The sequence below is a fragment of the Poecilia reticulata genome, chromosome 4 (assembly GCF_904066995.2).
Source record: "Poecilia reticulata chromosome 4, P_reticulata-male-v2, whole genome shotgun sequence".
Classification (NCBI taxonomy): domain Eukaryota; kingdom Metazoa; phylum Chordata; class Actinopteri; order Cyprinodontiformes; family Poeciliidae; genus Poecilia; species Poecilia reticulata.
This window is the reverse complement of record NC_088833.1, coordinates 20752161-20777166: the sequence shown is the minus strand read 5'-3', so window position 1 is coordinate 20777166 and position 25006 is coordinate 20752161. Positions and strand designations below refer to the sequence as shown.

General features: G+C 37.6%; 1 protein-coding gene across 2 annotated transcripts; it reads right to left on the bottom strand.

Moving 5' to 3' along the window:
• Positions 1-816: 816 nt before the first annotated feature.
• On the bottom strand, positions 817-10291 carry plin3 (perilipin 3). 2 transcript variants are annotated; one of them, XM_008407082.3, is made up of 8 exons: positions 10132-10291; positions 5684-5771; positions 5267-5462; positions 4820-4902; positions 4014-4245; positions 2640-2989; positions 2068-2283; positions 817-1392 (listed from the first exon to the last, which is right to left on the bottom strand). In XM_008407082.3, the coding sequence occupies exons 2-8, from the start codon at positions 5750-5752 to the stop codon at positions 1270-1272; spliced, it is 1269 nt and encodes a 422-aa protein (XP_008405304.1). In that variant the 5' UTR covers positions 5753-5771; positions 10132-10291; the 3' UTR covers positions 817-1269. The 2 variants fall into 2 exon arrangements, with proteins under 2 accessions (XP_008405304.1, XP_008405303.1); XM_008407081.3 differs by having other exon boundaries at positions 818-1392; positions 2068-2286.
• Positions 10292-25006: the final 14715 nt, after the last annotated feature.

Here is a 25006-nt window from a genome sequence, read left to right as displayed (position 1 = left end):
ATCACATTCAAGAAAGAGTTGTAGGGTTGTATGTCTCAGAGAAATGCGTTTAATGGTCCAAAAATGTGCAAATTGTATATAGGGGGAAAGCTAAGGATCTGGATGCTGGATTGAAAGGCCACTGGGCACAAAAGAAGCCATTATTCCAAAAGAAACATAAAAAAAGACAGATTGCAGTTTGCAAACACACAAAGGGACAAAAACAAATTTTTGGAGATCCGTTTTGTGATAAAACTGAAGTTGAACTGTTTGGCCTTTATGACCATCATTACATTTGGATGAATAAAGGGACCCATTTGATCTGTCAAGTCTGGGAGTGGCACCATCATGTGGAGCTGCATATGTACCAGGAGGAAAGGACAATTTGTGGACATATTGAAGCAACATCCAAAGATATCAGTAAGAAAAGTTAAACTTCAACAGGTCCTCCAAATGGGCAAAGATTTCCAACAGGGTAATTCAAGGACAATTGTGCTCAATACTGAGGACATTTATGTAAACTTCTGATTTTGGAGACTTAATAAATGGATCACCAAGATATTCTCTCATTGTGGAATTTAGCAAATAGAAATAATTGTGGTCATTCTGACTGAAAGCAAGAGATGTTTGATCTGATTTAACTTCAGACAGTGAGAACTAAAGGTTTGTCTTTATTTGGTGTATGTAAGGATATGAATACCATTGTAAATGTTTGGTGAAATAAAGTTAAAAAACAGCATTCTATGAAGGGTCTTCGACAAAGATTTGTATCAACAATGCACAACACTTATCCAATAATTCCACTATTAGCCAACAGATCAGAATAAATAAAGAGAAACACAGAGACAGTCTTATGTTCAAGATTTTTTAGTGACAACTCATTTACATGGAACAAACGTGAATGTTATAAACTCGTGAAACTGTGCTCTCAATTCCTCTTCTATCTTGTTCCTGGTTCTACTGTTGGAATGACTGGAATGTCAACAAATGTCCCGTCTTAAAAGGGATGGGTTATTACTCGACAGAAAGAAAAGAAACATGCAAATGTAAAAGATAAAAGGAAAACCGTCTTTTTATGTAAACCGTGTTAAATGCTGCATGATCAGTGAATATGAATCAGTTTACTTTAAGTTTCATTTAAAAGCATCGACAATAAGATGTGATTAAATGAACATTATGTAGTGTTTTAGAGAGGATATTCCTTGAAAAAACGTCAATACTGGAAGCTTTTGTTAAAAAGAAAGTGAGGAAAAAAAAAAAAAATCTTCAGTGCTAGTTGTTTGTGCTAGCCTACTCCATTTGCTCTTCCCCTCGTTCGCTCTCAGTCTTCTGAGCAACAAAAGGTCCCACGATCCAGTTGAGCGGCGTGTTGTGTAGCAAATAGTCCATGACTCCGTCCAGTGAATGTTGAACCTACGAAAGGTACACACCGACAGCAGTTAATTTACAATTACAGGCTAATCTTTCTCACAAGAAAGACGAATTGTGACATTCCGAGTCTTATACAACATTTAGGGTGTAAGGTGCATCTCAAGAAATTAGAACAGCAGCAAAAATTTAGTTTGAGCAATTCAGATTAAATGTGAAAGTTATATCAATATATACTTATTACACTTAAAGTATCTGAATATTACAAAGATCTTTTTTTGTTGTTTTTTTATGACTTCAAAAATGTAATGCCGTTTTGTCATTTGTAAATTGTCCAGAAGGCAGCCACTGACTCTCCACAAGGTGGGTTCACTACATAAAACTATTTAAATATATATGGTATGACTGGAACGTTAAATATCTTGTTGTATTGGAATATTAAAATTTCCTGAGAAGCCATCATTGATAAGTTATAACCACCAATATTGACAGAAAAGACCATCTTAACTGTGTAATAAATTTAGATTGGTTTTTAAACTGAACTACTGAAGTCCTATTTGATGATATTCTAACAGATACCCGCAAAAACCTGTGTGGAGATAGTAGAAGACCTGTACTCATGCAAAGTAAGGAAAAAAAGTTGAATAATAAGTCAGACATATCTTCCCATGCTGATGCATATAAAAACAGTGCTTGAAATGGCATGGGAAAATTTCGTACTTGTTTTAGGTGATGGCGGCTTCGCTCTAGCAGGACGGGAGTGAGAGCACTGGCGTTTCTGAGCGATGACTGCAGTTCTTCAGCAGCTACCCGCGCACTGGTCAGCTGTTCCTGGACTGTTCCTGGCAGACCCTGAGCACTGGAAACCACGCTTGAGCACGATGCCCTCAGTTGGTCACTCAGGCCTCGTACCATAGAAAGGGCGTGGGATTCCAGCTGCTGTCAGGGTGAAAACAACACATTCAGTATGCAGCTCTATTGCAGTTTACTGCGGCAGAGTGAGCAAAGGGGTTTCAGATAAGTTGATAAAATATCTGAATGTAAAAGACAAATTTAAAATATAAAAAGTAAAAGTAAGTATGAAAAAAGCCATTGAAATATAAATATAAGATGCAAGTCACAGTAAAGTAGGAAAAAAAAAACTGATCAAATAAACTTTTCAGTCAGTCAATTAAAATCAGGCTATAAACTTTGAAATACAAATTCAGGCTTAGGACATAAAGTCAGTGTTGGTATCCGAGGATGTACAAAACCAAACGATGAATTAAACTCCAAAATAGTTAAATCCTGACCTCAGATTCATCTTTGGACCCATCTGGTTCGGACTCGGTTGGGAGGGGGAGTCCCTCCCCCTCCCGTTTCTTCTTCCACTCGGTCCAGCGCTGCAGCAGCTGTTCTGGAGCTCCTGCTATTTGGCTGCCTGCTGTCCCCAGACTGGCACGGGCACTCTCCACCAAGTCCAGGGTGCTGGTAATCTGAGCCACCGCAGTGTAGGTGGCATCCCTGGCCTTTCGTGCGCGGCCCAGGGATTGCTCCAGAGCTCGCTCCTGCACCTTGGCAGAGAGTTTACCCAGACGGACAAAGTAGCTGGGGTTGGCTGATGTGGTCGACACCTCAGCGTTGGCAGGCTCAGCCACAGCAGCTGGAAGACAAACGTAATAATCTCTTAGTCACATGCTTTATTTAATGGTTACAAATGTAAGGTAGTGCTGTTAGTTTGATTTTTAATGGTGTTAAAAATTGAATAGTTCAGATTTAATATCCCCACAGTCAGAATTTAATGCAGGCAATATTAAAAGACCTTTTTGGTCTCATTTTTTTTGCACACAATATTCAGAATCACTTCATATTTGGGGCAGCAGCTGGATATCATTATATCCGCTATATACTATACTATATACACAAGTTGTTTGTATTCTTAAGTTTGCAAACACACATATACCCGTTACTTCTCTGCACCATAGTTTGAGGGTGCAAGTAATTAATGGAACAAATACAATTAATTGTCTATCACATCACTATATGTTCGGTTTGATTTGAAGCGCTTTAAAGATCAACTAATTTCAACCTTTGTGGATTAGAGAAAAATCTCAATTAAAACTTACATCTTTTACATTTTTTTTAGATTGTTTGTTGAATAATTACATTATTCCACCTCCCCAATAAGAAATGCTCAAAATGTTCAAATTATTGACATTCCTGTCCATGTTGACTGAAGGTAAACTTCAGAGTGCTTTTCTTCTGCCGTCATGCTTCCGGGTGCATTTTCACAGCACACAATCACTCGATGTCCCCATGAGCATCATTTCTAACCTGGAGCACTGCAAGTTGCCACAAATGTATGACATCACAGTAGCAGGTGTCAAAACTGTGTGTTGGAAATTACAGGAACTGTGTGAGCCAAAGCAACAGAAGGCAGGTTCAGAGCAATGCCCCGACTTCCTGTCTATGAATAGCACCTAACCATTGATGACATCAGCTCATAGCATAATTGAATGCAATAAAAACCCGTCGTCCGTCCTGTGTACAATCCTATTTATCACATTAGGATGTCATTATCATCAAACCGTCGGACCATTCTTCTCTGCAGGGGCGGACGTGTGCCATCAGTGGTTCTGTTTTTGAACAGAGACACGATCATTTCCTCATTTAGCATTGGTACTGACCCAGCTCCCTCTCAGTAAGTGGCAGGTTCTGATCAACCCAGTCCTCAGATCGGCTGAGGGCCAGACCCATCCCGCTGCTGACCATCTGGCCCATCCTGGTGCCCATGACGGTGTTGATGCTACCACTGACCGCCGCCCGGGTCAGCTCAACGCCACTCATCACAGCGCCCAGCACCGCGTCTTTGGCCCCCGTCACTGACTGGTACACCATACCTACGGTGTCTGACACCACCTGTGGGGAATAATGAAGAGACAAGGTGTCAGAGATTATGAAAATTTAATGCATGTAGCTCCAGTAGAAAAATAAAAAAAAAAAAACAGAAAAAAAAAAACAGACAAACAAATTCACTGCTTTTTAAGTTAGGGCTCAGATATATTCAAGATATTTTAACAAAACTACAGACCATTAGTGAGTACTAATGAAACACTGGATAAAGAAGCTTATTTTAAAAAAAAAATGCTCTTTTTTTGGAGCCGTTGTAGCTTTGTCATATTTTACAGCCACAGGATCTATAATACAACATAAGGCTATCAACAAGATTAAGCTTGACAGAGACTACATCCTCATCAGAACAATGACCCCAACAACACTAGCAAAACAGGATGGCTGAAAAGTAACAGAGCCATGGTGTTTCAATGGTCCAGTCAAAGTCCAGACCAAAACCTGACAGAACTGCAGTTCATGATCCAGTATGCAGTTTTCACTCCAGCCTCTCAGGGGACGATATGCTGGTTTGTAAATTATCTACTTAGAAGAGGAGAAGAAAAGAGCTGCATGGAAGTTATTTATACAGGTTCTTCTTTACCTTGTCAGCTGGTTGATGAAGAATCGGCAGCTTCTCTTCCATCTTATCGAGTCCTTTCAAGGCATACTCATTCACTGTGGCAACTGAAACAACATGCAGGATACAAGCTTACTTCAAATATAAAAATAAGAGCAGCTACTATTGTAGTCAGCACAAAAATAATGACTAATGTGAACAGATATACTTTTTTGTTTACAATACAACAGAAGCAAAGAGCTTCAATAAAACTTGTGGTGAAACGTGTGCAAAGTTTGTTTTTAGCCGATTCCGGAAATTCTTTTTAAAAACTCTCAGGCAACAGGCCAACCTCAAGCTCATCTCACACTTTTTTTTTTTTTCCCATTTGAACTATAGTCCCCATTTAATTTAATGGCAGATTTCAGAGAACATTTAGGAACTTTTATTGCATACACATTACATCACACTTTGTGGAGAGGAGAACCTTACGTTGTGGTTCAATCATGCCCAAAACTGGTTTGGACCCCGTGCTGGCAGCTGCTCCGAGAGTCCGGACCCCACTCTCTGCAACATTCATCACCCCCTTCAGCAAGGGCACGTTGTCTTTGGTGCTGCTGTAGGCATTGGAAACAGCCTCACAGGCTGAGCTGACCAGGGGCAAGTGGCTCACTCTTGCAACAACATTCTGGAACCAGAAAGTAACATTTAGGGTCGCTTCAAAAAAAAAAAAAAAAAAAAAAGAAGAAGGGAAAATACACTTTTTTCTGAAACAAATCGGATTTCTTATGCTTTCATTTACATTTAGTTGCATTATTACGCTGACTTTTTTTGAACCTGTAGATGTTACAAGCATAAAATAAGTTATAATTTGCATTAGGTGTGGCGGTGGGTTTCTGTGCTCCTCACCTGCTGCTCTCCATTAGCTGGTTCAGTTGCTGCAGCTCCAGCCTCATTAGTTTTCCCGCTGTCTGCCATTGTGACTGCTGGGTTCAATCTGACACAGAATACAGAGAGAGTTAGAAATTGAGATTCACCTCACTTTGCTCTGAGTGCATGATGAAACACAGCTCCGTCTCTGGAAGCCTTTGTTAAAGTGGCTGATGTACTTTATCTAGCAGGAATAGCTGTCCTGTCAAATGGTTTAAATGCACGAAGAAAGAAAACTCAGCCATGTTAAATCCATTAGTCAACGCTATGATGCAACAAGGATGAAACTAGTTTAAAACAATAAAACTGGGCCTAAAATGTTTAACTTTATTTTCTTGTAGACTGTTTTTTCAAATAATATCAATATTATTGGTATGTTCCTGGATATGAGTCGCATGCTTAAAGTCTGAAATATAATTTAAACAGAAGAAATGCTTTGAGAAAAAAGTTAAAACAAAAAAGCCCAACATTTTTATAAGCTTCAAATCTGCTCCCAGGACCAGAAAAATAGTTCAGTCTAGTTGTGACCCATCCATTATATCTGTTGATTTAAGGTAGTTCAACTTAAAAAAAAAAAAAAAAAGAAAGAAAAAAAAAAAAGTTGTTAAAGTAGAACAGGAGATTTCATAAATACAGTTCAGCTCAAGTATTTTAGATTTTAAACCATTTGCTCAAATGCAGTCCAGAGACTAAAACAAAACAGTAAAACACAACTTCCCTTCAGCACAAACCAGAAGATGTGAATTGGATTCCTTCAGCATCACTGCCAGGTTTAAGCAATATTTTCTTATAGCATTTCTACACATAGAGTCCCTATTCCTATTGTTGACTCTACAAGCAGGCAACAAAAGGAGAAGTCATTTTAGATGCAACATGCCATTTTTAAAAAAAGTTTCATGCTACTCACCGACAGCACAAGAATCGCCCGTATCAAACACTACCACCATTTTCCACCATTGTAGAGCCTGAGGCTGCATCTACTCACATTTTGCCCAGACAAACAACAAGTCAACAAGCCTTCAGGAATGATAGGAGTGGCAGCAATTTGCAAGCAAAATCGCCGACTCAGACGCTGAATGGCTGACAAAAGTTTCAGGTTAAAAGTTTGTGCAGCTCAGTCTAAACGAAGAAGGCTGCACAGATGTAAGGCGATGGAAATCCACTTTCCTCTGACTCAACTTGAATGTTTACATTTTCATATTTGATTTTAAAAGCGCAAAGAACAATGTCTTTGCACACCAAATAATTGAATTTAAACTAAGTTTCAACTGCAACTATTCTCAAGTAGATCTCTCTCACATTAGGTACTTTAAACCAATATGACAGTAGCATGCAAGGCATCTATCCATCTTAATCAGTGGTGCCAAATGCATTTGTCTGCATCTGAACGTGTGAGGTGACGCGTCAGAGAGCAGGCAGTTTCTGGCTGAATTTTGATATGACTCATCACCAGGCAGTCAGGTGTTGAATCACTTCAGCGTTTCTGTCAAACTACGACCAGAAAGAAAATTTGTCTAATAGCATGACCAACCTCAGCAAGCAATTCCTTCTATTGATTAATTTCCTCTTTTCTCAAAAAAAAAAAAAAAAAAAAAAAGGGAAGGAAAGAGGAGAGCATCTACTGTAACAACCTTATGTCTCTCTGGTGCCCTGAACATGTGGATGACATCTGACTTTTGCTCTACCAGATGGCACATAGAGACATAAATGGACTCCACCTGTCTTGGGACACAGCTAACAGCTGCTCAACAGGCTTGGCCTGATGTTTTTGACAAATAAGTCACAGAAGGACATGAGTTTGAGCCGGAGCTGGGAGCAGAAAGAGTGGGTTGACCAGCTGCAACATGTAATCAGCCAGAAGAAAATGCTCTCGTAGACCCGTTACATCCACCTGACAAGAGGAACTGTTCGAGGAGAAGGCAAATTGTGCTGCAAGAAGCTCTAGCCGATTTTAATAAAGGGATGCCGTTTAATCATTTCACATATTTGAGATGTCAAAGGGAATGAAATATTCCCTCTGATGTTTTCACAAAACTGTAGCGTTCCAACAGCCTCCGTGAGCTCAGAGCAAAGGAAGATTACAATGTATTGCAACAGCTTGGTTGAGCAACAAGCCTCTTCCAAGTGTCAGCCGGTGACATCTTCACTGACTTTATTATAAACCAAAGTCTGACTTTATCAGTGCTGAAGTCGAGCAAAAGATAAACCTGAGATAAATATTCTTGAGATACGAGAGACGTCCAGGAGAAAAAAAGTTGTCAGTCATTCATAAATAATCAGCCCACTGACAACAGATTCCCATAAAAACACTCACAGGAATCCTGCCAAACACTCTACCTAGTGAATGTTAAAGATCCTCACAGAGCTCACAAATAATCTGTCAGAAAAAGAATGCTATGCTAGACTCTGTTTGAACCCACAACTCAACACGACCTTTGATATTAGGGCCAGCACTGATTATGAGCTTCATTAGGATATTTGATTTAGTAGGTCTTATCATGGATATAAAACAAAAGACACAGACTGAGTTTGCACGTTAGAGCTGGGATTCTCCAACGCTGTTAACAGGTTTTTCTGTATCCTGTCAAAAAAAAAAAAAAAAAAGATTTATAGAAAGATATATGTTCTTAGTAATAGGTACAGTTTGAGCTGTTAGAAATTAAGTATAAATTTTCACTTAATTAGAAAAAAAAAAAAAAAAAAGATCCCCAAAAGTTGGGATTCAAGAAGGGAGAATCAGTTTTTTTTCCCCCCCAACCTGAAAAATCCAACAAGTCTGTCTAGTGTAGAAAACAGTGATGGGCAATGCAAAGAAAAAAACAAACAAAAAAGAAATTTTAATAATAAAATATTTTACACGTATTATTCAATAAACTTCAGTTATTGAATAATACGAGAGACGTCAAAACTTCTGCAGTTTTGGCGCCAAATATAGAGAAATACATCATTATCTTATATTAACCATACTTAGCTTGATCAGCAAGAACATCCATTAGTAAATCATTAAACTTTTAGTCAGGTTTAATGTCATTCCAAACAGCATTCGGAGGCAACTCTGACAGGTGATATGGACTCGAAATATTACAATATTTTGTGGCATTTATTGAGTGGTGACCAAAAATATTTGCGCTATAAATCTATGTACAGTCAGACCCTCCCTAAAATAAATTTCATCTTCATCATAAGCCCCATTTGCTACAATTATATCACCAAGTAGCAAAGCTGTGCTGTTAAAACTGCATAATTGTGCTTAATCATATTTTGAAAGCCTTTCAAAAGCAAATACCAAAAAGGCGTTATTGTTATCATAGCATCACAAACTCAAAGGATATTTTTTAATCTCATATGATGATGATGATGAATCATATGATAAATGTCTACTTCTAACTTTTTGTTTGGTTTTGTGACATATCAGGAAAAAGATTTGCATCTATTAATTTCATTGTGAACAGTAGTTCCAATACAGAAAAACATTTTTTTTAAATTACTTTCCATCTGTAAAAACATCAACAGGTATTTAGTTTTAAACTAAATTTAAAACTAAATTTAGTTTTAAAACTAAAACAAATTTTAGTTTTAAAATTTGTGAAAAGTTTAGAAACCAATTATTTGGGATCATTGGAGTCATTTGCCATTTATTTAAAACTTCCACCCCCATCAAAGAACATGTGGCACATTGTTGGTTACATTTAATTGTAGAATTAAAACATTTCCACAAATTAGTGTGTGTATGCAATAGCTTTCAGGAAGTCAATTGGAATTAACAGATCAAACCTCAAACAGAATTGGTCATTATTATCAATCAATCAATCAAATTTATTTCTATAGCACATTTCTACAGCAAGGCATTTCAAAGTGCTTTTAGCCTGTAAAAGCCTGTTTGGTGCTTTATCAAAAACAAAAAACTACACTGTAGAAATCCATATTCTACCAAAGTCACGGCATTCACTTTTGATTGCCATAAAAAAAACTTATGTATTTGAATTTAAGACGTTTCTGGATAAAATAAAACCAAGATTTCTTTGCTTAAAAAAATTTGTGCCACAATCCTGCCTACAACAATATTAACATAATCTTTCCAAATATCAATAATAATACTGACAATAAGCACCTAAGATGATTATCTTATTGTTGGCGTTTCACCGTCACGCCTTTCACTTTGTGGCTAATGAACTTTAACCCAGATGAGGACATAGAATTGGTGCTGTGGCTAACACTGCTCATGTTGAAATCAGCGTTTTAGACATAAACCCACAGCTGAACATAATGTTAGGGAATATGAATTGAGTCTGCGGGCTGAAAATGACAGCAACGCCCTGTTTGTCACACAAGCTGGCGTAATTATAGCTAGCTTAGCAGCAGCTGGACATTTGAGGTTTCTGAAGGAGCTTTTAAAACACAACAAAACAGTGAAATAAAACACTGACCTCACTGACGGACCGGTTCCTCTCTGCCTTGTAGTGACCTGCGACGTCAATGCTCTTCAATGAATGGACCCAACTTTTATCAGTATTTCTACTGAAGTGTTGAGCAACTAGTTAATGCTGGACGGGGGCGGAGCCTTGAAATGTTTTAGCAACTTTCAGCCAATTAAATCACAGCACGGATATGACTCACACTTCACACATGGTACTTCCTGTGACTTCTGATTCAGCATGTGATACTACACTAAAACATCACTTTTTAAAAACTGTTTTGTAAGGTACCTAGAGACAATATTTTTTTGTAAACTTGATAGTCTACCAAGTTGTAGCATCTCCAGTAGATGTAATTCTGGAATTTGACTTGCATAAATTACTTGATTTCTTATTTCAATGATCCGATAATGCATGCATTATTGTAAAGTCAGGTGTGTACCCTTATAGTTGTTTAATGCAAGCACAATTTCTGTTTTGTTTAAAGAGACAGTTTTTTGTTTTGTTTTTGCTGCTCACTATTTCTCAATTTACCGTTCAGTTTGTTTCAATTTACATTTATTGTGAAAAGCAACATCAGCACTAATTTTCTGTGTAAACAACATCAACCAGCAAAAAAGAAATTACTTTTCAAAAACACTTTTTTTTTATTGCATAAAAAGGAAATAACAAAATGTCTTTTTAAAAGCAATTTCTAGACTCCAAACAATATTACATATCAGGTCAAATAACTTGTTATTGAAATTTGAAGTTTAGAGTTTGGGTTTGACTTAATACCTGTGTGCCATTTTCTTAGGACTTGACTCGAGATTTGAGGGAAAAGACTAGATATCTACTTTTGGCTTACAAAAACAAAGACTTGGTCCTGGCTCTGGCAGAGATATAGTCCTAGTAGTCCTTTGTACGTTTGATAGAGTGTGCACACATTGCATACACACAATACCTGCGCCAAAACACGGTGGAGCTGTCCTTGCACTGTGGTGTGCACCAGTGACTTGAATACTTATGCTCTTTGTTAACTGTAAGCATCACAGCTCAATATTTGCTCTTCGACACTGTTGATATTGTTTCCATTATGGTCTGAAGTAAAGAAAATGAGAGCACTTGTGGATACCCCAAACCGGCCGTTTTTGGCTGAATGAAGAAAAAAACGAAGATTGACAACAAAATCCCTGTTTAACACAATGCCTAAGTGTCTGGATAAACTCTCCAAACACATCACACTGAGCAACTTTCTCAGACAAAAGAAAAAAAAACAAAAACCGAATTCCTCCTTAGGATATAATACAGCAACACAATTTACAGCTCAGTGGAGTGGGAAATGTAAAGACCTTTATATGAAGGAGTCTTTCAGGTCAGGACTCGCAGTCAGACTGTATCCAACTGATAATGGAGTTTACTTTGTGAACGGTTAATGTTTGTGAGTGAAAAAGGCCATCTGAGTTAAGCTGGGAGATCATTGCTGTAACACTAAAATCCGCACACAATACAAAACAGTCATCTCTATTGCCACTGGCGCCTTGATTTATGACATGATGTCTGAGTTGTAAAAATGGCCAACATGTGGCCTTAATGACTTCAACAACCTGCAACAATCAATCAAGTCAATCAAATTTTATTTGTATAGCACATTTCAGTAGCAAGGCATTTCAAGGTGCTTTACATAAACATTGCAGTTTATGTCAAGAACACAGGGGAGCTCTTTGACTATCAAGGTGGAAGGCAGCAAAAAGAGGACAAATGAATAGAAGCACTCTGAAAAGTCAGACATGAGAATATGTCCAGACCAAGCTGAATTCAGTTGATGTGTAAGACCCATAGAGGGCAGTCTTTACACATTGAGTGATCTTATTTCCACAGCCTCACCCACATGGAGATTAAATCTCATTTTCATTCGTAGGATCTCTTTTTCTGCAGATGCACCACAACTTCATAGCAGGGAGCTCATTTTATGTCAACAAATAAAATATTTAAATATATGCTTGAAAACTGGGGGTATGGAAAACGAATGAGGACACGCTGTAGCAAGTACTGCATTAATTACAACCGTTTCCAACATGCACTGGGATGGTGTTAACTCACGGAGCATTGGAAAGCTGCAGTGACTGCCCTGAGTGAGGACAGAAGAAGACTATCAGCTTATGCCTTTCATTCAGAGGAAACTTTTTTTAATCTTTCAACTCATTATAGTATTCATTATTTCTTCAGTTAAATTTTTCCAAATGCTCCTACCAGACTTCTGGAAAAAGAAAACTGATAACATTCACTGAAACGGCGCTGTTGTGACTGTGTTTTACAGGTTCATTTCCCAGGTTATAAAACCAGACCAGAAGGCTAGACTTGGCAGAATGAGGGGAACAGCATGTGGGGGGCTGTCTAAATCAAATTTGTGTGTCTCCTTCAGGTTTGTAACACAAAGGACTCTTCACAAATTGTCTGCATTTCTGGTGTAAAAACAAAACAAAACAAAACAAAAAAAAAAACACTGAGCCTTGGCGTCCTCAAATAGCAAATTTTTTTGCTGCAGTTCCCTTTCAATGACCTTTAAAGAAAATGTTCCCTCTTACACCATGATCCTCACAGTGAATGATTGCAAGATAAGCCTGGGTTCTTGTCTAGCCTCGTTTGTCACAGTTGCACTTTTAAATGGTTTAAAATTATTGCTTTCACTGTATACATGGCTAAGTTTAGGTGACAACTGTTCTTTGTAGTCATTTCCAGACTTATGAAGATTTACACATGCATTGGGACGTTTTCATCTTTAGAGATGGGATGATGTAAATGTCTTACTGCTTGGATGTGAATCTTTCTGGATTTCTATGTTAAACACCTTACCTTGAAAGGGTTAAAGCCTAAATATGACATTTGATATTCCTCATACGTTTTCTATTTTACCTCACTTTTAAATCATATATTCTGATGCATGTGATTTGTGTGCTCACTTTTTGTGAGACATCTCTATAGTTGCGCTGTGTGTATATATTTTTATATATTTTGGTCTGGTGTCTATGCCAGTAACACATGACGCCAATATGAGCAGTTTTTTTTTATTTTTTAAAATAACCTAACGCATTGTTATTTCCAAACCAGTAATCAGACTAAAGTTACTTATCCAAGTCATTGTGCCTAACTATTTTAAGATGAAGCCTTTCCTATTTTAGGTCAGCTAGGACGACCAAAATGATTAATTATTAGACCTTGGGAAGATGCTGGATTAAATGGTAAGAGAGTATTAACATTGAAACGACTACTGAACCAACAAGAAAAGGCCACTCAGAGAGGAAGAAGCAATTTTTGAGGCAGTTAGCAAATAAAATTATTTTTAACTGACTAAAGTTTTGTTTGATTAAACTTTGACTAAGCTTTGTTCTTCTCTCAGACTTCAATTAAAAATTTTATTTTCTAAATATAATGTCACAGTAGTAAAATAGACATTTATTTTTACATTTTTGTTTGTGACGACACTAAATGTCTGAGGTCTCCGTATGTGACGGACTAAGCAGTTCAGCTTCATATGATCGGTGCCAGTGCTTCTTCCACACTCCTTTCCTCTGCCAACTTTTTTCCTAAAGGTTTTCATCTGTTACTGCTTTACTGATAAGTCTGCTTCAATGGACCAGCTGATTGTGAGCAGAATTGTTCTGCTGAACTGGTGAATGAAGATTAGTGAATAACAGGAAAAGCCCCAATCCCGTAGAGTATAATGAACGGTCTCCTCTGAATCCACTCTTTATTTTCTTCCTTCAAAGACTTGAAGGAAGAACACCAGCAACAAAGCATTAGATTGTAAATTCAATAACATTTGTCAAGGAATTGAGACAAGAACATAAAAAAAATCTGATTTGTATAGATTTCGTCACAAGGTGGTTTGTGCCTTCTTTGCCAGAATAAACAGAAATTGTATTTTGTAGCTGTTGAACAGCATTTAGACTAGTTCATATTGATCAGCCCAACCAAAATGATCCATGGTCTATTTTAGCTGAAAATTGATACTCAAAAGCCTCAGTAAATTGAGGTGAAGATTTCTAAAGGAACAACGTTTACTTTCAAGATGCTCAAATTCCAGATGTGTTTTAAGGTCTTTGAAGAACTTTGAAGTGATGATTAACCCTTAACCCTTTCAACAAGAAATCCATCACCATTAAGAAGCACTTCTGAAATGCAGTTGGGCAAAATCAAAGAAGCAGAACAATTATCCTCTAATGAAATCCACTTGTTCCTCTACATGTTTGCTTTATTAATCTACGGAGTCTAAGGTGTTTTGGGAATAGATCAAACGGTTCTGATTGACTCCACATTTTTTGTGCTCGCTGCTCCACTTACTGATCTCCATCGTCACTAGCCCCGAAACCATGATACGTTATCCAATAACAGCTGACCAACATTGGTTTCACTGACATTACACAGTTGATCAGAATCTCATTTCCAACATCCTGCAACAAATTTCCTGGAGGCTTGCAACACAAAGGTATCGGTAACATACAACTCAGTGGCAGGTTATCAGGGGCTCGAAAGATGATATGGACTTCTGCATTTACAACTCTCCGTACAAAAACATGTTAGCAAGGCATCACAAGGTCAAGATGTGAGAGTATGTCCATATAAAAATAAGAAAAGATTGACTTTTCTTTCTTTGCAGTAGTTAAATTTTACTACTGCATAATTATTTGACCAATTGCATTGTTATGTTTATCAATGAATAGGTCAGTTAGTTACACAAATAGACACCTTACTAGCTAACCATCTAACTAACTACTTACTTTTAAGAATGACTTAGTAACAATTCAGTTGGCGTATAAAAAAGCCCTCACTATATCTACTGTCTGAGTAGAAACAGGAGTCTCCCTGTCTTTTAGAACTTGTGTCTCTCATCAAGCTGGCAGCCAAGAGGCCTGTACCTCATCTCTCTCTGTCAAAGGAGGATACTTTGCTCTTAGGAGGAGGATGTGGCATTTTAGTTTTGTTAGGCAGACTTGGATGTTAAAGAATCTTTAGTAGGTGATAATGAAACACAAGAGTTTACATAGAAAATGTGTTGTCTTTGGTACTTACACATAGAGAGTTGTTAAAAAAGATGAAACAAAGCACTTTTGAAAAACAGATTCACTTGACCCAGATGATCAGGCAATGCTTTGCAGAAAGCCATTATCCCACTCCTAGATGTTCTGGTCGTATTGTCAGTGTTACCATCAGGTGGAGACATGAACAGAAGACAATGTGTGGGAACCTCCGATTTGCATGACTACTCTCTAACATTAGTATGGAGGAGATCTTTTCTCCCAGAATCCCTCAGGAAACAGAAAAGATGAGTCCTTTACTACAAAAGCCATTACGTTCTTGAACAGGTCTCTGAAAGAGCATAGGGTTTATTTTATTTTTTTCTGACAGCAGATCTGAAGCAATAAAATCTTTCATGTTTATTTGAGAGGATGTTTGAAGTTATCATGTATTTAATACACTAATGACCTGAAACTGGATGAGCTCTGTACATTATGATGATGACAGATTTAAATGTGCCATGTCAAGTGTTAAAAATAAATATTTAAACATTTTGTCATCTATGCATTCACTGAGAAAATATTTTCATTTGGGACTGCAATATCCCTAAATCCTAATACCATTACAGTTGCAAAATCTATGTTTCTTGACTTTGACTTTCAAACAACTCTCCAAACATGTTGACCCTCACCAAAACACAAACCAGTCCAGCAGAGCCATGTACATGACAACTTGACCCTGAGTTGAAATCCTGGAGAATAGTGCAGTTCCCTGCAGAGTGTCAGCGCAAATGGGCCATCCTAGCAGACACACAAACCTTTAGTTTCAAATACCTTGTTCACATGCTGTTAGACCATTATTTCCAGGTAACTCTGAAGGTTTTCTTTCTGTTTTCCATAGCTCCTCTCACATGGTTGTTGCTGTACTATTTTTGAAGAGGTGACAGAACAAAAAAAACACATTTCTTACTGAGTTGCCTGCTTTGTCCTTTGGTGAGAAGACTCTCAAAAGCAGACTGCATCTTTGATATTTTCCTGTTAATTCTGAGATTTTATATATATATATATGAGAATGTAGTTTAATCTTTTCTTCCCCTGAATTGAATATGTTCTCAACTTCAAGCACAGAATGCACGCAATTAACTGTATGCTCTGTCTCTGCAACCTGAACATCATAAGGAGGTCCAGTATGTTCATTAAAAAGTGGAAGAGTGAAATGAAAGCTCATAAAAGACATTAAATCACCTTCCGTCTTTAATCTTTAAAATTATCTAGAGAGGACAACCTAACTGGCTACAGACTTTTTACGACTTTTGTGCCTTCAGCTTAAAGGATATTAAAAAAAAGGTGATTTGCGGCTAACCTCTTGCAGACCTTGAAGCACATAATCTAAAAGATTTGTAGGCACTACCAGGGGACCTAGAAAACAGCAGAACCCATCTATATATGTAACATACAAACTAAAAAGCGAACCATCTCCCACCATGAGCAACAGGCTCCATTTTCCCAGTGCTGTGCTTAATCACTGTGGCTTCTTTAATACCCACAGCTGTCAATGTGTTTCTTTGGGTCTCCACTGTTTGTTTTAGAGAGCCTGGTTCACCCCCGGGCCCTGACATCGAATCAGTTGACTCAAAGGAGGTGGAGAGAAAATGTGTCTCTCCCAATGAAAAATGCATGGTTCCTTAGTGTTGAGTTAGTATGAGTTTTGGCAGAAAAACACAGACTTGTCGTCACACTAAAGGCATGATGTTTCGCTACCAGTTTTAACTTGGAAGGGTAAGTTAAAGTGCATAAGTCAACCATTTATCCATTCTGCTACATATCCTTATTTGCCTCTCTTGTAGTGGATCTTCCCGATGTCAATTAATTTCTTTAAATTTTTATCTAAATCTCTTTTAAGTAGCTATGTTCTTCTTTTTCTGCCATTAACTTTGATTTGTTTCATTCATTGCTTGTTTTAGATTGACAGCAGCCAATTCTTGTGCATTTTGTGACTGACATTTTGAGACAGTACACTGTTTTTCAAATGCAACTTTATTAATGTTTTTAGAAAGATTTTCAAAACTGGATCTTGTACAAGAAATCTATTCCACTTTTCAGTTTTGATTTAATAAAATGTGGTCTTCTAACAGAGGATGGAGAGTTAAATTATATTAACTATTCAATCCTCTACGTTTTTATTCACAAATTCCACTTTCTAAAAATCACCTCCATTTTTAAAGTGAAATTAATTTTATTTAAGAAAGTGCTTAAATGTTGCAACATCACAAAAGCCTAATCTTTATACCAATATGTTAATGTCGTGATCCGTGTTTCTGTGTGTTTATTTTTGATTTTCTGTGTGATCCTGTTCCCTGTGAGTCCTGTCTCTGTGTCTTTCCCCGTTGATTGTCTCCCAGGTGTGTCTCGTTCCCTTGATTACCCCATTTGTATTTAGTCTCACCTGTTCCCTGTGTTCTTCTTCGGATCCTTGTCATACTATGTCGTCTGTTCCCGTTGATGCCCGTTTCCCCGTGCTGTTCTCTGTTTGGATCATTATCATTAAATTCATAATTTTTTTACTACATCCTGGGTCTACCTGCGTCCACTTCCTCAACCGCAACCTACCAATTCATGACAGTTAATGGCTTTACTTAAGATTTTAAATTCCTCTTGCATTTGTAACATTTTCAGATTTACCTTCTTTGCAGTTATATCAAACTTTTTGTTACTGATGTGTGTTTTGTCATAACATTTTCAATAAAAACAACACAAGCTGCGAAGAATTGTGGGTAATGCACTTCACCGAAGTCCACCTGAACGAAGAAGGACCTGGACGTGAACTTAACAGAAGGGCGGAAACGGGCGGGGCGAAGGCCGGATGTGGAGAATTGGGACACTCAGACTTTGAGTTATTTGTACAGGCAAAACGGATAAAGGCGCTAAGACGTAGTCGTTACTTTGGCAAACTAAAACCAAATGCCGTGCCCACAGTTTGTATGCACTAAACACCGCCTCGGGTGGTTTGGAAGAAACATTTGGGATAGACAGCGCTCGGCACTGTCGGAAATGATGACGGAACTATTCCTACTGCCGCCGAACCAGACGCAGAACTACTTACTGGATCACACAGTCCGACCAGAGGCAAGTGTTATTCATTGTTTCATTTATGAAGTCGAAGGTGGTAGCAGCAGCACAAACACCAGCTTCTTTAGCCAACTCTTTCTTCTTCCTCTGTATGGTCCTCCTCATCCTCATTACTCCTTTTTTAATTTTACATGCCCATTAATTATCGGACCAACCTTACTTCATATACCCAGAATGCATTGCAGTGTAAAAATACATGGCGACTTCCATGTGACAATATTTACTTAAAAAAAACTAAACAGCCTGCTATTGTTTTTACATCTAAAATGAATATTTCTCAAATTGTTGCAACTAATTGTGGTTCCTTTTAAGGAAGAAAACTCAAAGTTGCATGCCCCTTTATGAAAATATTACTACAACACACTTTCCCTGATGAATTAACTGTGATTAAAACATTTTGGTTCAGTTTTAGCAGAGACACACAAAGGCCTGATTACTACCAGACCGACAACATATTAAAAAAATATTAATAGGAACTGTCTAACAGCATAAAATAGGCCAGAAATAATCAAATTTGCGGATCCAATGAAATTTAAGAACAGATGAGAAACAAAATCAGTTTGGAAAGAATTACAATGAAAGAAAGAAAGAATTTCTAAAGTTTTGGGACTTCAACCAATAACAGTGAGAGCATTTATCCATACATTAAAAAAACATGAAACCACTGGTACTTCCCAGGTGTGGCCAGTACCAATATTACATTGAAATTACAGCAAATCAATATCTATAGAGCACTACAGTTCTCACTTTCCTCTATTCATGATTGTAGAGTGAGAAAGCTTGGTAAAAACAACATCCATGGAACAGCTCCAAGTCAAAAATCACCAGTGTATAAAAGCAGCACAAAGAGCCATTTCATATTTTCCCAGAAAAACCCAAAGCATCTTGATAATGCCCTGGACTTTTAGAAAAATGTCCTGTGGACTGCTAAAACAAAAGTGGATTTGTTTGGGTGTGGATCCTACCAAAATAGCATTTCAGAAATAGAACATCACACCAACTATTAAACATGGACGTTGTGGTGCAATGGTCTGGGAATGCTTTGCTGCTTCGCAACATGAAAATGTCAATGTAGTTTAAAGAACCATAAAATCACAAAGAAGTACGTCCAGTCACGTCAGTGTGGCAACAAGGTAAAAAACCAAAAACAAAATCAGTATTACAACAATTCTTCACAACATAGTTTACAACTAAGCAATAAAGTATTTTTTAAAGTGTGTGGATCATTAAGTATATGTGTAGATCATAAAATGTTTGTCTATTAACTTCTTGTTAATGAACTAACAAGAAGTATATGTTTAACTCAAAGCAAATATGATGATATATTAACATGTGCAATGTAACATTACTGCCAGTTCCACAAAGTCTCAAATATAGAGCAAACATCCATCATTAATGAAAAAGGGACTCTTCCTCTCACTAAAGGATTACTTCTAAACCCTGATTGCTTCGCTGTTTACATCCCATGCTGAGAATAAGAGCCATTTACCAATGAGCTCACTGCCTTGACGATCTGTATTAATATGCAACTGCTCACACACAGAGAACTGAAGCTAATTTTACTGATGTGGCTACCAGCTTGCACGAGGTCAGTCTGGAAAATTGGCTAAATTAATCTAGTGCATTTGTTTACTTGTGAGGAACCACTCTGCATATATGAACCACGAGAACAACAAAGGGGTTAAAGCTTAGGCTATTGGCTGTGTAATAATAAGCTAAAAAGAGGTAAGTAGACTCAAAACTGTATTTTTTTCCCATTAATGGTGTCTGTTAAACAGGAGAAACATAACAAGTGTACTGTTTGCCTTTTGGATTAGGTTCATGTTATATTTGTGCATCTTTGTGCACACACAGATGGTTTATTTTTGATTTAAACAAGCTGACAGGAAATGAGTAACTAAATTTAACTACAGAAGAAGAGACAAAACAACATGTGAGGGAAAACAAGGATAATGCATCAATAACATTCACATCATCGGTTTTCCTGTCTTCCCTTTTTTGGGGTCAGGTCTTATCTTTGAGCACAGAGAATTTAAATCCAGCACTGAATTTATTTCATTACTTTTTTATTTGAAATTTAAAATGCCTTGCAAAAGCATTTACGTCACTTAAAACTTTTTTGTATGTTGTCATGGCATTAGCATACATTTTAAGGTATTTAATGGAGATTGGATGGACAACTCAACATAAAACGGTACAAAATTGAAAAACAGAAGGAAAATTTCAGACAAAGATCTGAAAAGGTTGGCTAATTCAGTGTTCAACCCTTTTAGCCCTGATATCCCTAAACAAAGTCCAGTGAAACCAGTTTTCTTCAGAATCACATTAGTAAACATAGTCATCTGTGTGTAATTCAACCACATATTACATATTCACAGAATATCGGTAACAAGTTGTATAACATTGTTTTACAAATTGCCATGAATTCAGTGCCCATCTCCAGAGCCAGTTTATGTCTAAAGCTACAACTCACATGGGTCAAACTGAGGTATTTAGAAACTGTTTCACTAACCCTTCTTGGGGAAAAACGAAGGAATTTGACTTGGTCTTAAATACTAAAATGTGGTTCGACTAAATGAAATTATTTCACGAGTCAAAATGGGAGCTGAGCCGGCATCTGATCACATGAGCTCAATACCCTGTCTCTATCACTGTCTCTCTGTTTGTGTCTTGTTTGTAGCTTGGTGAACCATGTGATTACTGTAGAGAGACTAAAGTGCTCCCACTGGAGAGTTGGTGTCTTTATTTTACATACACATTTCTTCTGATATAGAAGATTAAAGACTTTATCTCAACCCGCATCAACATTTCCTCTCGTACCCCTTGTCACATACACACAATGAGGCTCCTCAGCTTCGCTTCCCCCATGTTATTGAATGATTACAAAGTTCATAAACCATCAAAGGTTGTGGCTTCTGTTCTGTTTTGTTTACTTTCTTGTGTCAGCCCTTTTTCCGTGTTTTTTTCCTAATTATAATCAGGTCCGCTGCCTGGTTGCTACAACACACAAGTCGGATGAAAGAAAAAGCACGAACAAAATGAGAACTTCTTTATTTATTTACTGTCGGCAAACAGACTTTGACAGGAGATGAAACGGCAAAGTTCTTTTGTTGAACGTAGCTCAAAATTTTTATGCAAAGCAGCAGAAACAGAATAGTAATGCTAATCTGGGGATTTTGAGAAAAGAACAGAACTCTGGATAGCTCTGGTAGAAGAGTACATTTTCAGAATTATTTTTATGAATATTAAGAGTGACTGTTGAAGTTCCTCTGCACCTCTTGCATTTATTAGTAGCACAGCAGGGATATTCCATCTAAGAGGCGTTTATTTTTTTTTCTTTTAGGATTTTGATTTGATGCAAATTCATTCTATCCACTTCACATTTAATCTCTGAGCTTGTTCCAAGTGTAAATCCTACTATCACTTCTTCTTAGACAATATTTTTAATCTCCACAAACTTCAGAGGAATGTGGTTTCAAAGGAAATATGATGTGATGAAAGAAACTTTAATAAAGCCCCTCCACAAATCTGAAGCCACTTTATTACTTGTGTCTTAGAAACATGCTTTTGGTTGTGAGAAATTACCAAATCTGTGCACAAAAAGTGAGACTGGTCAAACTTTTACACAGCAATTCTTGCTTATATAAATGCCATATCTACAGGAGTGTAGACGGGAACACATCTTGTATTTTATAAACTGTTACGTTAAAAACAAACCAATTTGACCAGAGACCAAAATGGGCCTGAGGTTGATTTAACACGACGGGTTGATTCAGTTTGACCCAATTGACTGATTTAGATTTTTTTCTGTTCTTTATCATGGCATAGGTAGGTTACCAGTGTGAATGTCCCAGTTTTTAAAAGGCATGATTTCAAAAATGATCAGACTTGGATTAGGTTTTGCTAACTTTTTCCCTTCCTTAACAAAAACAAAACAGAAAACAAATTAAGAATTATACCTGGTCACACTCTCGCCTGGAACGTTAGCTGGAGATAAGCACCAGCAACCCTCCCGACCCCACAAGGGTGTAAGACAAGGATGTAAGAAAATGGATGGATCTGGTCACACTTGTTATCTTTTGTTACTCAATAAAAAGGACAACTTCAAAAAGGTTAAGAGACGGATCTGAACCTAGCTGGACCAAGTTATTGATTTGACAAACTATTAATCTTGGAAAAAAAATGCACTCAACATTTAAAATAGAATAAAAAGTCTCTAACTGGAGGCTTCTATGATCAGCTCTTTAGGGAGTCTTTTCGTTGTGAATATACTCTATAAATCCCTCCAGAAAAGTGGAAACGTCTCTTCTTTTTCTACGATGCACCACTTTGGTCATGCTCATTATGACCCAAGAAGCTCCATTGACAGCATCTTGTGAAAAGAAAAAAAACCTATTGGTTTAAGTTCTTGCAGACACACGAGACATTCAGGTGAAAGCAGAATTCAAGGAAGAAGGAAGAGCTCATCAATATTCCACAGTTTTACGGGGCCTGAATAACGATGCCACTGCCAAAACGAGGTGTCCTCTGTTCTCGGCACGTTTTCTTTCTGCCATAATGCAGTGTTTGTTTTAAGTTGTAATTGTAGAAGCGGCAAAGTTAGAGGTGGTATTTGGCGATAAGCTGGATGAATAATGTTAATGAGTATTACACTGCTTGGGAACACAGAATTTTGCCTGTGTAAATAAAGATAAGGGGGGGCAGCGGGGGGCGACATAATACTAAACAACAAAACAATGTCCTCCAAAAATATGAAAGTCAGACAAGAATGGGACATTTAATCAACTTCACATTCAAGACTTTTGAAGTTTGATTCTTGCTGCATGACGAAAAAAACTCATGCATGCATATAACAAGCAGGTCATTATGTTAGGTTAGATGATATACGGTGCGGTTTTCTTGTTTGCTTTTTGCAGTGTCCTCCCACACACAGACACACACACATACACAGAGGCTGTGCTGTCTGATTTACCACAGCTGATCTGCAGCTTGTCTGAAGGCTGACAGGCTGCAGTGGAGCAGATTTGTTGGGATTGTGAAGGGAGCACTAGGCACAGGAGCCTTCAGCCAGTCGTAGTCATTATTTCAGATATTAATTATTCATATATCAAATCTTAAAAGTGGCTTCTGCAATTTGATGGAAAGGTCCAGTGGGCTTTTGACTGCTTTTGCACATGAAGCACCAGACGTATCCACTTAAATTACCCCTGTGGTATACACACATATATATACAATCTTTCGTCTTTTAAAACATTATGTGAATATCAATTATATTTCAGATCCGATTACAATCTTTTTTTCCCCCCCAAGTTCAAAGGGTTTATATGCACTTTTGCAAGACAGACTTCCAGGATCTCTGACTAAAACATTTTGCTTGTAAGCGTGTTCTACAAATATGAAGCTACGTCACGGTGAAAATGAAGATCAACGGACTGAAATCTTGTGAAATTAAATTGCAGACTGTCTCTGTGCTTTGTCTGTGCAGCCTATTCTGGAGCCACTTTGTGACTTACGGAGCCGCTCTGAGGTAAATTTCCCTGTTTGACCACCTGATCTTTCAGATACAAAAGATAATTTTTGGGGAAAGTGCTTCGGAGCAGCCCCGTGATATATATTTTTTTCCTCCAACATCAGCACAAGATATGTCACAAATAAAACCTAAGTAATTCTAATGCCACTGTTTTTATAACCACAAGACTTTATGAATATTTAGACACAGTCCATCAGGAAAATGAATTCCTTATTTTAATTGTCATATAAATATTTTTCAGTGTTCGGTATTTGCTAAATTCCAACATCAATTAAAATCTCTACCTAAAGATCCTGTAAAATTTAAGTGAACACGTAGGCTCAGTGAAACATTGACTAAAATACAACCAAGTGATTTGTATTAATCAGTCGTCATAACAAAAGCTGCTGTAGTGTTTCCTGCAAGAATGGCCCCAGACGTGAGCCCCTCCTTCTGTCACTCCGTTTAATCAAGCTGCAGAAAATGGTTAAAATTTCTTGTGAGGGATAAAATGCAAACAACTCTGAATTGGCTACACAAGCATAAACTGAAACTGATGGGTAGATATCTTTTTTTCTTTTCTTCTGTCTGGTACTTCTGGCTAATGCTGACCTGGGCAGTTGCCCAGGTGTCATATGTCAAATATGTCAAAAAAAGGTGTCGGTTGTGGCAGTTTATTTCTTTTCTGGCTGATATATTATCTGTCGGTTTCATGCTCAACGAGTTTTCTATTTGCACCCCGGTCTCTGTGGGAATGGGTCGGAATTAGATGTCGAGGTTAGGGTTGGTTTAGGCGTCAGGGCATGAAAGCAAAGGATTTATGAACCAGAAAAAAACAAGAGAGAGCTGGGACTTGAGAATGAGGGAGTCCTGAAAATGGAGGCTGCATTCTTCTCAGATACAAGGCTGCTTCTGTTTTTTCAGAAGTCTGCTGGATTTGACCACATCCACTTCAAAATTTTACGTGGTTCTTTTTACACTCCAAATCCCACGAAAACACAGAGAACTCTCTTTTTGAATGTTTTTTATTTATTTATTTATTTTTATCTTGCAGACAAAAGCTTCAGAAATATCAAATTGTGAAATTGTGTTGTAATCAATTGCATTTTAAGGATTTTAAGATGGCACTTTTGCATGGTTTGGTCTGGCCATGCACCTGAATTAATAGGCCCGACAAGGAAAGCATTGGCAGAGAAGATCTGTAGGGTAACTCTGGAGGCGCTGCAAAGATATGCAACTCAGGCAAGGGAAT

Excerpts from the sequence above, each read along its gene's own strand:
- plin3 (XM_008407081.3), bottom strand. The coding sequence starts at position 5,752 with ATGGCAGACAGCGGGAAAACTAATGAGGCTGGAGCTGCAGCAACTGAA. Across the intron at positions 4,903-5,266 it reads GGGCATGATTGAACCACAAC|TTGCCACAGTGAATGAGTAT; the intron begins GTAAGGTTCTCC and ends ATGTTGTTTCAG. Across the intron at positions 2,287-2,639 it reads GGTCCAAAGATGAATCTGAG|CAGCTGGAATCCCACGCCCT; the intron begins GTCAGGATTTAA and ends TCACCCTGACAG.